Raw genomic sequence first — 13,720 nt, 5'->3', positions numbered from 1 at the left:
TATTCCTTTTAATTCGAATGCTGATCAGATGGACGTTTTTTTTTAAAAAAGAAAGTGGCTTGTTTTCCTTGGAGGCGAATACCTGGATTTCAAACTGCAGGAAACAGCCTTTTATTTAGACTTTCCTGCAAACGGCTAAAGCTAAAAAGTCCCAAATTTTTGCCATTTAAATTATTATTATTCGTTCAATGCGCGCATTTGGCATCGATATGACTATCAATATAATAATGCCACCACATTAGGTTACAGATGCTATCGTTATCAGCATACAAGTAATGCCAGCAGCAGATCTGAGTTTCAGTTGAATGAACTAAGCAATTCCCATATTAAATGTTGGCATGCTCGAAATATTAATGTTTAATGTATTTTCACATGGTAAAATATTTGATTGATGTGGCTTGTTAGACGTGGCATTGGTTATGTTCAAGCTTTGCTAAGGTGGAATACAAAAAAAATATTTTGCCTCTGAACATATGTAACTTTAATCATTAAAACCATCCCAAAGAGTGCAATAAATCGATTCCTTTGCACGTCAGTCGAAATCCTCAGATGACGAAAAGTCTTAAAGAGCTTTACCAGGTTTTGTCAAATTACTGTATCTCCTTCAATCATACTTAAATCGTCAATGCAACTAAATCTTTTTGCCCTTGCCCCCAATCCTTGACACTACTTAAAAAGACTATAAAGTGTTGAATTAATGCAAGGAGCTAAGAGTGCTGCTTTCCCTTGCCAACTTTCACAGTAGCTAGGGATATTTTACATTTGTGCAGCTAGTATTTTTTTTGTTTGAGATGAATGGTACGGAAGGAGAGAATTTTTACATCCCACTTTCCAACAAGACTGGGGTAGTTCGTAGTCCTTATGAATACCCTCAGTATTACCTGGCTGAACCCTGGAAATTCTCCATCATTGCTGCCTATATGTTTCTACTGATGGGCATCGGACTGCCAATAAATGGTTTGACACTGGTGGTCACTTTTAAACACAAGAAATTAAGGCATCCCCTTAACTATATTTTGGTGAACCTTTCGGTGGCCAATCTGCTCATGATTCTGTTTGGGTTTGTGGTGACTTTTTACACATCCTTGCATGGTTACTTCATCATGGGACCCATTGGCTGTGCGACAGAAGGCTTCTTTGCAACTCTTGGCGGTGAGTACACTGCAACTGTACCATGTTGGAATGAATTGTATTGTCAACATTAATTGTAAAATGTATAGTCAAGCACTGATTGAACACAAATTTCTAGTGGTTGCTATCTGCAATTTGTTGGAGCTATGTGGTACCACGCTATATAGAATAAATTTCATTCTGATGCAGGAGTTAACTTGATCATCTGTTCAAAAGTTTCTTCCCTCCCGACTCTCTCCTATCCACTTCATTTTCCCTTTCTTCCTACAGGTCAAGTCGCTCTTTGGTCCTTGGTAGTTTTGGCTATAGAACGGTACATAGTGGTGTGCAAACCCATGGGGAATTTCAGGTTCGGGAACACCCATGCTCTTATGGGGATCGCATGCACTTGGATCCTGGGTTTTGCGGCTTCTGGCCCTCCTCTGGTTGGTTGGTCCAGGTAAGAAAAGTAAGCAAAATCTATTAAGCTAATGTTACAATTTAGCAGATATTATGAGGATAAGACATGAAGATCCCTTTGCCCCCATCTCACATTCTAAGTGAGTAAACACTGATGTTGCTTCTGAGGAACATGTTTGCTTGGCACTGCTTGTCCTTATCTGGTTGGTTATTGTGGATGAAAAAGGAAAGGTCATTATCTTGTTTAAGAGAGAGTTGAGTGTGCTTTGTAAACTCAGTTGGAAACCGCATTCACACAACGTCATATTCAAGAGATGTAACCTAAGTCCTAGAGGAAGCCTCACCCTGCATCATTGAAGGTTAAGGATCTGATTCAGGATAGGCACTGTAAGTGTAAAATTGTTAGAAAATTTAAATGATTGAGCACCAGTGCAATACACACTTTTAAAATGTACCTTAAAGGAACTATGTACTAATGGGCCAGATTTTCCTATCAACATATTGATGAAGCTATTAATAATCATCATGATAGGTGTTCTTTGTGTTATTCATACACAAGTCGAGAGTGTAGTTGCCAATGCCAGCATTTAATCCCTACATGTCCTTCAGAAGGTGAACGATTTAAACCCCTACTCTTCCTGAGGTGAAAGAACTCCCAACGTACTGTTATTTATGGAGCTCAAGGACTTTAACCCAATGATGAAGTTATGTGATATAAGTCCAACTAATGATGGTGTGTGACTTGGAGGTGAACTTAGAGGTGATAGGAGTATCAAGATTATGGCTTCATGGTATCCTGTCAAAGAAGTCTTAGGAAGTTGCTGTAATGTAAATAAACACGTTATAAACAGAAACCACAGTACTAGAGGTGGAGGAAGTGAATATTTAAGTTGAAAGACAGAGTGCTCATTGGTAGTTTCACCCTGGATGGTATTGAACTTCTTGAGTGTTATTGAACTATAATATTCCTAGTGAGTAAGACAGTATTCCTTCCCATCCCTAATGTGTGCCTTATAAATATTGAAAAGGCTTTGCCATACATATCCAGCTTCTAACATTCTCTCTTACAGCAACAGTGTTTATATGTTTGGTCCAATTAAGTGATGGCCACCACAATATTGATATTGGGGCTTTTCATTATCGTAGAGAGATACAGCACAGAAACAGGTTCTTTAGCCCATTAAGTCTGTGCTGACGATCATGCACCCATTTTTACAATAATCTATTATAAACCATTTTATCCTCTTTACATTCCCATCAGCTCCCTCCTAAATTCTACCACTCACCTACACACTATGGCTATTTTATAGAGGCCAATTAACTTTCAAAGTTGCACATTTTTGTGTTATGATGGAAATTGAATCAACCTGAAGAAATTCACGCAATGAATGTGCAAATTCCACACAGACAGCACCGGAGGTCAGGATTAAACTCAAGTCACTGGAGCTATGAGGCAGCAACTCTACCAGCTGCACCAGTATGCTTCCCTTGTTGATGGTAATATAAGTTAAATGTCAATGGAAATGGTTAGACATTTTCTTGTTGGAGATGGTAATTTGCGCGATGTGAATTTTCCTTGACATTTACCTTAAACGTTGTGTGTACCCGAACATGGAATATTTCAATATCTGAGCAATTGTGATTGGAACTGAAAACTGTGCAATCTTCAGCAGACATCTCTACTAATGACAGGAGAAGTCCTGCAGTGATGTCCAAGGGCTCAAATGATAGGCCTTCAAAGATCACAACCATCTTACTTTATACTGTATACAGCACTCCAGCCAATGGAGAGTTTTCTCCATAATTCCCACTGACTTCAATTTTACTAAATACTATCAAAGACAATCACTTTCACCTCTTAGAATTCAGCTGTTTGAACCAAGTCTATATCTAGTGTCTTTAAGTTACTAGTCCTAATGAAACCTACCAACAAGCATCTGTATAGGCACCCAGACAGATATTGGATTTTTTCCATATTGGTATTAGTTACAAGTCATGTTAGCAGTATTAAAAAGAAAATGTTATTGGAGGCACATTGGAATAGGAAAATGACAGATGGCGGAGATTTAAGACAGATGAAATAAATTTTCTTTGGAAAACTTTCTCAAACGGGCAGTGGAAGCAGTCACTGAATATTTTTAAGGCAGAGGTAGATAAGCAAGTGGTGAAAGGTTACAATAGGTAGCTGGGAATGCAGAATTAAATTTGCAATCAAATCAGCAGTGATTTAATAAAGGGAGGCACAGGCTCAAGGGGTTGGGCGGGCTATTCCTGCTCCAAATCTGTAAATTTGTATGAATTATCTTCTTTTGGCTCATTATGAGGAATCTCTATGTGTTGTTGACAGATTGTGATCCTATTGATCTTGATCCAGAATTTCTCATTTTATTGAAATCTTAGTTCATTTTCATTAGGTGGGATTTCCAGCTGCCCCAATGATCTACCTTGCCACTAGAGAACTTTATGGGGTTAGGATAATTTAGATAATGCTGGTAGGTCTCCATCATAATTGTCATTTTCATCAAGGAAGGAGGAAAATTTCTGTGGGGGATCTCACACACATGCTTCAACATGCACCGCCTCCAAGAATGACTAATTACATTGAAGATGGAATTAAAAGTTTATGGAGTTGTGGAACCAGAGGAAAGGACTGGAAAACTATTCATCCCATTTTTATTCAATAGAAGGAAACATTAAGGACCCTTTCGTTTACAACAGATGTAGTGGGGGGGGGGGGGGGGTTGACATTTTAAGGAAGGTCTTCTACTTCTGCAAAGAGATATGGTATAATTGGACTTTTTGAACATTGTTTGTTATTTTTTACTGTTTCAGGTACATTCCAGAAGGATACCAGTGCTCATGTGGTCCAGATTACTACACCAGAAATCCACATTACAACAATGAGTCTTATGTAATATATCTGTTTGTCCTTTATTTTTTTATTCCGGTTACCCTCATATTCTTTTCTTATGGAAGTTTGATATGTAAAGTAAAGGAGGTAAGCACTACATTTCTACATGTAACAATTATTTACTCATCCTACATTTATGACATAATCTTGTTTAAAAAACATTATTGACAGAATAATGCAAAAATATGGAACATTGCTTTGTTCAGGCTGCAGCACAGCAACAGGAGTCTGCCACTACACAGAAGGCTGAAAAGGAAGTCACTCGCATGGTGATCTTAATGGTCCTTGGTTTTCTTACTGCTTGGGTACCATATGCCTCAGTAGCAGCCTGGATCTTCATGAATCAAGGAGCAGAATTTTCTGCTGGATTTATGACAGTTCCGGCATTCTTCTCCAAAAGTTCAGCAGTATATAATCCAATTATCTATGTGCTAATGAACAAGCAGGTATGATCCTTAATCTGCCTACATGTAGGAGTGAAGTACCAAAATTGTTTAATGGTAATATAAAATATACTCACAAGTACAATGTCTTCATTCATGGCTTGGTATTGTCTTACTATTGGATTAATATAGAATAAGATGGTTTTCTACAACAATATGTCCTAGAAACAATAAGGGAGCAGGTCATATAAGATATTGTATAGAGTATGAGCTAGACTTAGTTAACAGCCTATTGATGCACAAACATATATTGAAAAGCAACCATAATATGATAAATTCAATGCAGGAGAAAGGAGAAAATGTAAATAACTACTAAGATTCTGGATTTAGGTAGCCATTGACATAATGCTGGAGCAAGAGCTTAAAATGCTGAAAGAGAACCAACAAGGTAAATAACACAATAAAAGTAAAAGGTAAAGCAAAGTTACAAAAACTAACACAGGTCTTGACAACTGGAAGAGATACAGAGAACAAAATGTGATAAAATAATAAGAACTACAAAACTTGCAAGAGATATCAAACTAAATTCAAAAATATTTTACTAATTATACAAAGAAAAATAGGAATGTTCAGGAGAAAAATGGCCTTTTGGAAATTTGTGATGATAATGTGGTAAATGAAAGTAAGGAGATAAAAAGAAATGTTTTAAAATTATTTTGCATGGTATTTACAGTAAAGGGCACAGCATCTGAACATCATAAGTGAATCAGGGTATGGAACTCTACAAAAGTAATGCAAGCATAATAATAATAATAATAGTAATGGAAAACTAATGGCTTTATAGCTGACAATTTCTTGTGACCATTTAATTTCCATCCCAGGCTATTGAAAGGAAGTGAGTGAAGTGCAGATGCTTTAACTGTCATCTTCCAAAGTTCTCCCTTTGGACTGGAAAAGAATGGGCAATATGACAGAAGAAAATTAGGGAACTATAGACGAGTTAGGTAAACATGTGTTATCATTGAAAATAAAGTGTTTTAACACAGAAAAAATTCAGCTGATCAGAGGCAGGCACCATAGATTTGTTGTGCTGACAAAACTTTTTTTAATTTAGTCTTTATGGAAGTTATTTAAATGGATTTCCAGAAGGCATTTGATAAAGCCCCTCACATTAAAATATAAACTGAAGCTGAAGCTCGTGAAATCAGAGACAAATTATTGACCTAGCTAGAAAGTTAACTGAGTGGCGTGAATGATATTGAAAGTAGCAACGATTTGTATGCACTTTAATTGACAGTATGTAACTAGTGGTACCCCACAAAGATCTTTGTCGAGGCCTCAACTATTGAAGGTAATGGCTTACATAATGAGATAGAAAATCACATATCAAGATTTGCCAATAACACAAAGAAAAGCAGCAAATTAAAATGATGCACAACGTTATCAAGAAGTATTGATTGGTAAAATGAATGATCAAAACTGTGGCAAACGTTTTTTGAAGTAGGCTAAAGAGAGATAATTTATTCTGATCTAAATAGGATAGGATAGGATAGAGCAGAGTCCTCTTAAAATGATGAAAACCTGGAAAGAGTGGTGATCCAAATGGAGATTTAGGAGTCCAAATACATGGATCATAACTTTCAGACAAGCACCATGACCTTGCATGGCTGAAGGTGAGAAGAACACAGTTGGAATATCACTACCACTGTATGCTGAAATGCAGATGCTGTGCTGGGGATGAGACCTTCATCCATCTACTTATACGTATTTGCCAAGAAGATCTGGAAAGAGATGTGATGATGTTTGCAAAGGTTCATCCCAGGCAGCTGTGTAACACAGAGATTGATATTTTTTGGGCTGCTTATTAAAAAAAACACACTAAGACAAACACCAAACGCTGCTGGGAGATTACCTATTAGAAGAAGACTTTTGGTCTGCCCAAAACCAGCCGTACATGATGAAGTGGTCCAAACTGATATATCTCATGGTCCAGGAGTATGTGTTCAAGGATGCACTGAAGCTTAGTGCAGTCACTGCAAAGGCTCAATGGGGAAAGACTTGTACTGAGGACAATATACTTTATATTAGCACATATTAATATATTTCAGAATTTAAGGAAAAAAATCACTATTATGCCATGGAAAATAAAAGTCATAGAATGGAAATCTATTCGTTATACTTAGAAAACTGGAATACATGAGGGCAGAAGTCAGATTAGGACAAGGATATATTAAATCAATTAGAAACATTTCCCTGCAAAAGGGGGCAGTAGAAGTATGGAACACCTCTACAATTGGCAACTTTTGCCTTGTCATATGTAATTAAAAATCTGAGCTGCTTTTTGGAGATTAAAGACTTTAAGGAATATGGAAAATGTTGGGAAGGTAGCATTGCATCATAGACCAGTTCTGATATCATTAAATGTTGGAACAGGCATTGGGGCTAATAATTCCTGTTCCTATGTATAAGCAAGAGGTAAAAATCAGAAATATGTGGCTTTTAAAGTATATTGACTGAATTTAAAGAGGAATTTTTATTAAAAATGTAGTTTGCCAAACTGAAATTTTTCACAAGGTGCATGTGCCAATAAGTTTGGGATATCTATGCATAAACACAAATGTGGTAATCTGAAACTTGCAGCATTTCTTCAATTGTATTTTAGACAGACTCTTTATGGAAGAACTAAAGATAAGTACTAGTATTTGAAGTATTTTTAATTGTTATAGTTTTTTTAATTCTTTTAAAATGTTTTATGTTTTTAGAATATTTTTGCTTGTGTTTCAACGATTTAAAAATTTATAATAATTTTAATTAAGGATGTGATTAATGATCATAAAATGCTGTGCTGAATATTTCACAAATTCTTTACTTATATTAACAGCTCTGAAATTTATTCTAGATTTAAATGATTTAAAATATTTTTAAACTGTTTCTAGTTCCGGAGTTGTATGATCACCACCCTGTGCTGTGGAAAAAATCCACTGGGAGATGATGAATCTTCAGTAGCATCTCAAAGCAAGACAGAGGTTTCTTCGGTGTCATCAAATCAGGTTTCCCCAGCATAGAGACAGAATTGATTGTATTAATTTTCAAACAACTGCCTATACTTGTATTCAAAAACAATTTGGCATCTTCCTCTAATTCCCTTTAACCAATCAAACAAACTGAAGCAGTATGTGAATTTCATTAATCCACAATATGTTAACCAGGACTGTAACGAGTGATTATGGGAATGGTAGCATAGCACTTCTACAATTGGTGTAGTAACCCAATGGTCACATTTAGATCTAACGTTGGTAAGATTTGCAAGTAAATTCAATAAATCTGGTAACCCATGGCCGCAGTAGCAAAGTGACCAAGAAAGCTAACTGATTGTTGGTTTAAGCACATCTAATGTTTTCTAGGTAGGGGGACCTGCTATCTCAACCTACTTTGGCTTACCTGAGTCCAATCCTCTATTATGTGATTGACCATTAATGCCCTGTGACGGTATACAGCAAGGTACCCATGTAAAACAAAACCTATCAATAATTTCAGACTTTATAGTATTAACTAGTCCAAAGAATAATTACAAACAAAAATGACCTTGGGTTAATTTTGTGCTTTTACTTCATATATTACACAGAAGGTATATCTTCTATCAATAATAATGAAATTCTTACATGAAAATTAGTCACAAAAGTTTAATATCATAGCCCATTTAATGTAAATGAAATTCAGTTCAAAGTGGTTGATTTTTTGTCTTATTATTTTTACAATGAAGGAGAACAATATTCCATTTTTCCAATATCAACAGGAATACAATGTATGTTGGAACACAGATGTACAATGTACATATATTGTTGGAAAAGAACCTGAAACAATAGAACAAGCTTTCTAGTCAGGAAAGTGTCCATAATGTGGATAGTATTTTCATTGTACATAGCCCTTCTTATTACCAGATGGCGATAGACTATTACTGATTTACTGAAAGTATTCCTGTTTGCATTTTTAAACATGTATGCAGAAAATATTAATGATCTAAAACATGGCACCATCACTGTCTATTTTTATATATAAAACAGCATATACATTGTGAAAAATGTTTGTAAAGTCTACTTGTTTTAGAAATAAATGCAAGCATCATAGGTTATTGTGTCGGTTCATCTTTCCTGTAATTTTGAAGCTTATCGGTTTCAAAAACTATAAATAAAAAATATAATAATCATACTGATCCCAGTCCAGGCCTCGTGTGCCATCTGAGCGAGCCGCAAGACTGTATTAAAACTTTGCATCTGTGTGGCTCCCAATGCAGTGCAGGTGCCTCGATACAGCATTTCCTAGAGGTGCAGTGGATCCTCTGCAGTTTGTAGCATCAGAAAACATGTCTCTGATCATAGATTTACAGGAACAGTTGAAAAAAAATCAAAACATTAATGATAAGTTTAAATAAAACTGCATGAAACTGCTTTTAATTAATTACCTAAATATAGATTGAAAGAAAGAAAAATAAAACATTTACCTAAAATGCTGGGAACACTTGTCAGGTCAGGCAGCATCTGTGGAAAGAGAAACAGAGTTAAAATTTCAGCTCAGTCCGCAGGCAGCCCTGAGCTTCCTGTTGCCTTCCACTTTAATTCCCCATTCTGACCTATTTGCTTGTCTCCTCTTGCACTGTTATATGAGGCCTAACATGTGCTTGAGGAACAGCACCACATCTGTCTGAGCACATTACAGTCTTCTGCACTCAATGTCAAATTCTACAACATCACATCCTGAAATTGCTTTTCTTTCCACAAATACTGCCTGACTTCCTGAATGTTAGTAGCATTTTCTGCTTTTATTTCAGATTTCTAGCATCTACAGTTTTTTGATTTTCAAAATATTTACTTAAACTTACCTTTTAAATGAAAGTCAGTGACTCCATTCACGACAGATGCACCAGCAATGACTGATATACATGAGGGGCAGATACAAAATATATCAGTCTGCTACATTCAACAATATTGGAACTTCCTTGGAGTCGATGGTGAGTCTGATGACAGTGCAAGTGGTCACATACGTACATACCTGTACTCTATTATTTCCCTGACTTCTGCTCCAAACATACCACTCCTCAAGTGCTGATGCCTGCATTATAGCCAGTGGCTATACCAGAGATACTGACTGAATAGACAGATAAGCAGCAGATGAAATTTAATACACAGAACTGTGAAGTGTTGTACTTTAGTAGAAAGAATAAAGAAAGACAATACATACTAAATGGCACAGTCTTAAAGGGTGTGCAGGTGCATGGACATAAATTGTTGAAAAGTCACAAAGCATATTCAGAAAGTAGTTAGTAAAGCATACAAATTCCTGTGATTACTAAGTGGAGGTCTAGCATGAAAGATACCGGTTAGGCTGCAACTAGAGTGCTGCAATCAATTCTGGTCATTAAAGTTTAGGAAGGTCCTAGACAATGAGGAAAAGATTTAATAGAATGGTTACAGAGACAAAAGATTTCAGCTATGAGGTTAGACTGTAGAAGCTAGAGTTATTCTAGAAACATAGAGACATAGAAAACCTACAGCACAATACAGGCCCTTCGGCCCACAAAGTATCAGAGCTAAGAAAACTGAGAGGAGATCTGATAGAGGTCGACAAGATTAAGATCACCTTAGATTTCTAAGTTGTTGCATGCTTTCATTTGCAATTATCTGAGCTCCCTACCATCTTGCAGACATGTGAGCAGATTTAAGGGGTATCTCCTAGATGATAAGAAATATCTGCTTCAATCTTCGCTAATGTTTTCATCAGAAACCAGAACAATGAAGACCAAAAGCAATGTTATCCTGAAGATGCATCAAGTACTTGGACAGATCTGGAGGTACCCTGTTGGTCTCCAAAATGGTGTTATTGTACTCTACTCTGTATAACATCGAGCAAAAGCAAGATTTGGAGAGGTTGCAATGTTCAGTTGTTGAAAATATCCAAGATCGAGGTTGATAAATGTTTGGAATCCAAGCAAATAAAAAAAAGTTTAGGGATCAGGCAGGAAGATTAGTCATGAACTTATTGAATGATGGAGTGGGCTCAAAAGGCTGTTTGACCTACTCATGCTACATTTTATAGATCTGATACAAATTCTCCATTGCTGTACATCTCCACTACCTCCAATAAAGAACAGCCTGTGAGTTTACATAATGGATCAAATGCATTTAATGAGAGTATTTTAATGAAACTGCATAAGTGGAAATGATGAGTGGATTGACTGAGATGGAAAGAGATGATGTTTTTGCATTTGGATGCAAAGGTTTATATGAAGGGGCAAAACTTGAGAAGTCATACTGAGGGTTTGGAATGATTTTTGCAAGAGAATACAGAGAATATGCTGCTTATTTCATTACAGCTGTTCCAAAACTGAATCTATAACTGAGAAATGCAATCTGAGTGCTATGTTGTTACCTTCACTTTAAAGAGAAGTTTATGTCACTTTATAAAAATCTTTGGGTATGCCTATTGATTAGGGGATTTGATACAACAAACACTACCATCAATTGGTATTGATATTGGTTTATTATTGTCACTTGTACCAAGATACAGCAAAAAGCTTTTGTTTTTGTGCCATCGAGACAGATCATTCCATACATAATTACATTGAGGTAGTGAAAAGAAAACAGAATGCAGGATATAGTGTTGCAGTTACAGAGAAAGTGCAATGCAGGTAGACAAATGAAGTGCAAGGGCCACAATGAGGTAGACTGGGAGATCAAGAGTTCACATTTTAGCGTATGAGATGAACATCTCATCTTTGAAGATCATCTTTGTGCGTGGGAGATAATGTTCCATGAATTAGATTGAGTTTTTGAAGAAGTAACCAAGAAGGTCAATGAGGGCAAGGTGGTAAACATGGTCTAAATGGACTTCAGTAAGGTCTTTGATAAGGTTCTACGATGGAAAGTTAGATTGCATGGGATCCAGGGAGAGCTAGCTAATTGGATACAGAATTGGCTTAATGATAGGAAGCAGAAGGTGATGGTGGAAGGTGGTTTCTGGGACTGGAGGCCCGTGACTAGTGGTGTTCCCTAGGGCTCGGTGCTGGGCCCATTGCTGTTTGTCATCTATATCAATGATTTGGATGAGAATGTACAAGGCAAGGTTAGTAAATTTTCAGATGACCCTAAAACAGGTGGTGTCATTAACAGTGAAGATGGTTATCTGGATATCAGAGTGACCTTGATCAGCTGGGTAAGTGGACCAAGGAATGGAAAATGGGGTTTAATTTGGATAAGTGTCAGGTGTTGCATTTTGGGAAGACAAATCAGGATAGGACTTTCACAGTGGTAGGCCCTGGGAAGTGTTGTAGAACAGAGAGACCGAGGAGTACAAGTACATGGTTCCCTTCAAGTGGCACTGTAGGTAGGCAGGGTAATGAAGAAGGTTTCTGGCATGCTGGCCTTCATCAGTCAGGATACTGAGTATAGAAATTGGGAGGTTATGGTGTGGTTGTACAAGATGCTGGCGACGCTGCATTTGGAATATTGTATTCAGTCTAGGACACCCTGCTATAGGAAAGATGCCACTAAGCTGGAAAGAGTGCAGAGGAGATTTATGAGGATGTTGCTGGGACTTGAGGGACTGAGTTCTGGAGAGGGGTTGAGCAGGGTTGGGACTTTTCTCATTGGAGCGTGGGAAAATGAGGGATGATCTTACAGAAGTGTATAAAATGATGAGGGGCATAGATAAGGCGAGTGCGCACAATCTTTTTCCCAGGGTTAGGGGATCAAGAACTAGATTAAGGTGAGAGGGGAGAGAATTAATGGGAACCTGAGAGGCAACTTTTTCACCCAGAGACTTGTCAGAATAATGGAATGAGCTGCCAAAGGAAGTGATTGAGGCAGGTTCATTAACAACATTTGAAAGATACCTGGACTGGTACATGGATAAGAAAGGTTTAGGGGATATGGGCCAAACATGGGCAAATGCGACTAATTTAGATGGGAATCTTAGTTGGCATGGACCAGTTGGGCTGGAGGACCTGTGTCTGTGCTGTATGATTCTCTGAGATGTCCATACAGGAGTCTGATAACTGTGGGATAGAAGCTGTCTTGAGACATGTGGTATGTGCTCTCAAACTTTTTTATCTTCTCCCTGACAGGAGAGGGGACAAGAGAGAATGACAAGGGCGAGAGGGTCATTGATTATGTTAGTTGCTTTCCCAAAGCAGCGAGAAGTGTTGATGGAGTCAGTGGAGGGGAGGCTGGTTTGTGTGATGGACTGGGCTGCATTCACAATTCTCTGCAATTTCTTCTGGCCTTGGGCAGAGCAGTTGCCATACCAAGCTGTGATGCATTCAGATAGGATGCTTTCTATGGTGCATCAATAAAAATTGGTAAGAGTCATCGGGGGCATGCCGAATTTTCTTAGTGTTCTGAGGAAGTAAAGACGTTGAGGTACTTTCTAGGCCATAGTATTCATCTGGCTGGACCAGGACAAATTGATGGTGATATTTCACCTAGGAACTTGAAGCTCAGAACCAATTCCACCTCATCACCACTGATACAGACAGGGGCATGTACTCCATTTATAAACCACATAAAAAAGTTGCTGAATTTCCCTCCTGGCCCTGCACTACTGATCTTTCCCACCCCCAATACTAGGAAAATATCAAATCAGATGTTTTCAGCAAATAACCTTGTTTCATGACATCATTTAAGATAATTACTTGTTCAAAACCATATAATAAAAACTCAATAAAATATATAGATTACAGGAGTAATTTAATCTCACTGACTTTCATTCAAGAGTCATAAATCCACTATCATTCCTATATTGCGAATTAATTTCCATAATTTGCTGATTACATAAAATGAAATGTGATACTTCAAAATAGATTATCTATCCCTTGTATGAGAAATGAAAACTATTTAAAATG

General features: G+C 37.2%; 1 protein-coding gene across 1 annotated transcript; it reads left to right on the top strand.

The window, feature by feature from the left end:
• The first annotated feature begins 788 nt into the window (after window positions 1–788).
• On the top strand, window positions 789–7,889 carry LOC127580726 (green-sensitive opsin-like). Its single transcript, XM_052034508.1, has 5 exons — window positions 789–1,152; window positions 1,402–1,570; window positions 4,363–4,528; window positions 4,648–4,887; window positions 7,761–7,889. The coding sequence occupies exons 1-5, from the start codon at window positions 792–794 to the stop codon at window positions 7,887–7,889; spliced, it is 1,065 nt and encodes a 354-aa protein (XP_051890468.1). The 5' UTR covers window positions 789–791.
• Window positions 7,890–13,720: the final 5,831 nt, after the last annotated feature.

This window comes from Pristis pectinata, chromosome 20, assembly GCF_009764475.1.
Source record: "Pristis pectinata isolate sPriPec2 chromosome 20, sPriPec2.1.pri, whole genome shotgun sequence".
Taxonomy (NCBI): Eukaryota; Metazoa; Chordata; class Chondrichthyes; order Rhinopristiformes; family Pristidae; genus Pristis; species Pristis pectinata.
This window is presented reverse-complemented; position numbering and strand designations above follow the sequence as displayed.

Bases quoted from the DNA above. Each gene is read 5' to 3' on its own strand.
- LOC127580726 (XM_052034508.1), top strand. From the start codon at position 792: ATGAATGGTACGGAAGGAGAGAATTTTTACATCCCACTTTCCAACAAG. The intron at 1,571-4,362 runs GTAAGAAAAGTA...TTACTGTTTCAG, and splicing joins CCTCTGGTTGGTTGGTCCAG to GTACATTCCAGAAGGATACC. The intron at 4,888-7,760 runs GTATGATCCTTA...AACTGTTTCTAG, and splicing joins ATGTGCTAATGAACAAGCAG to TTCCGGAGTTGTATGATCAC.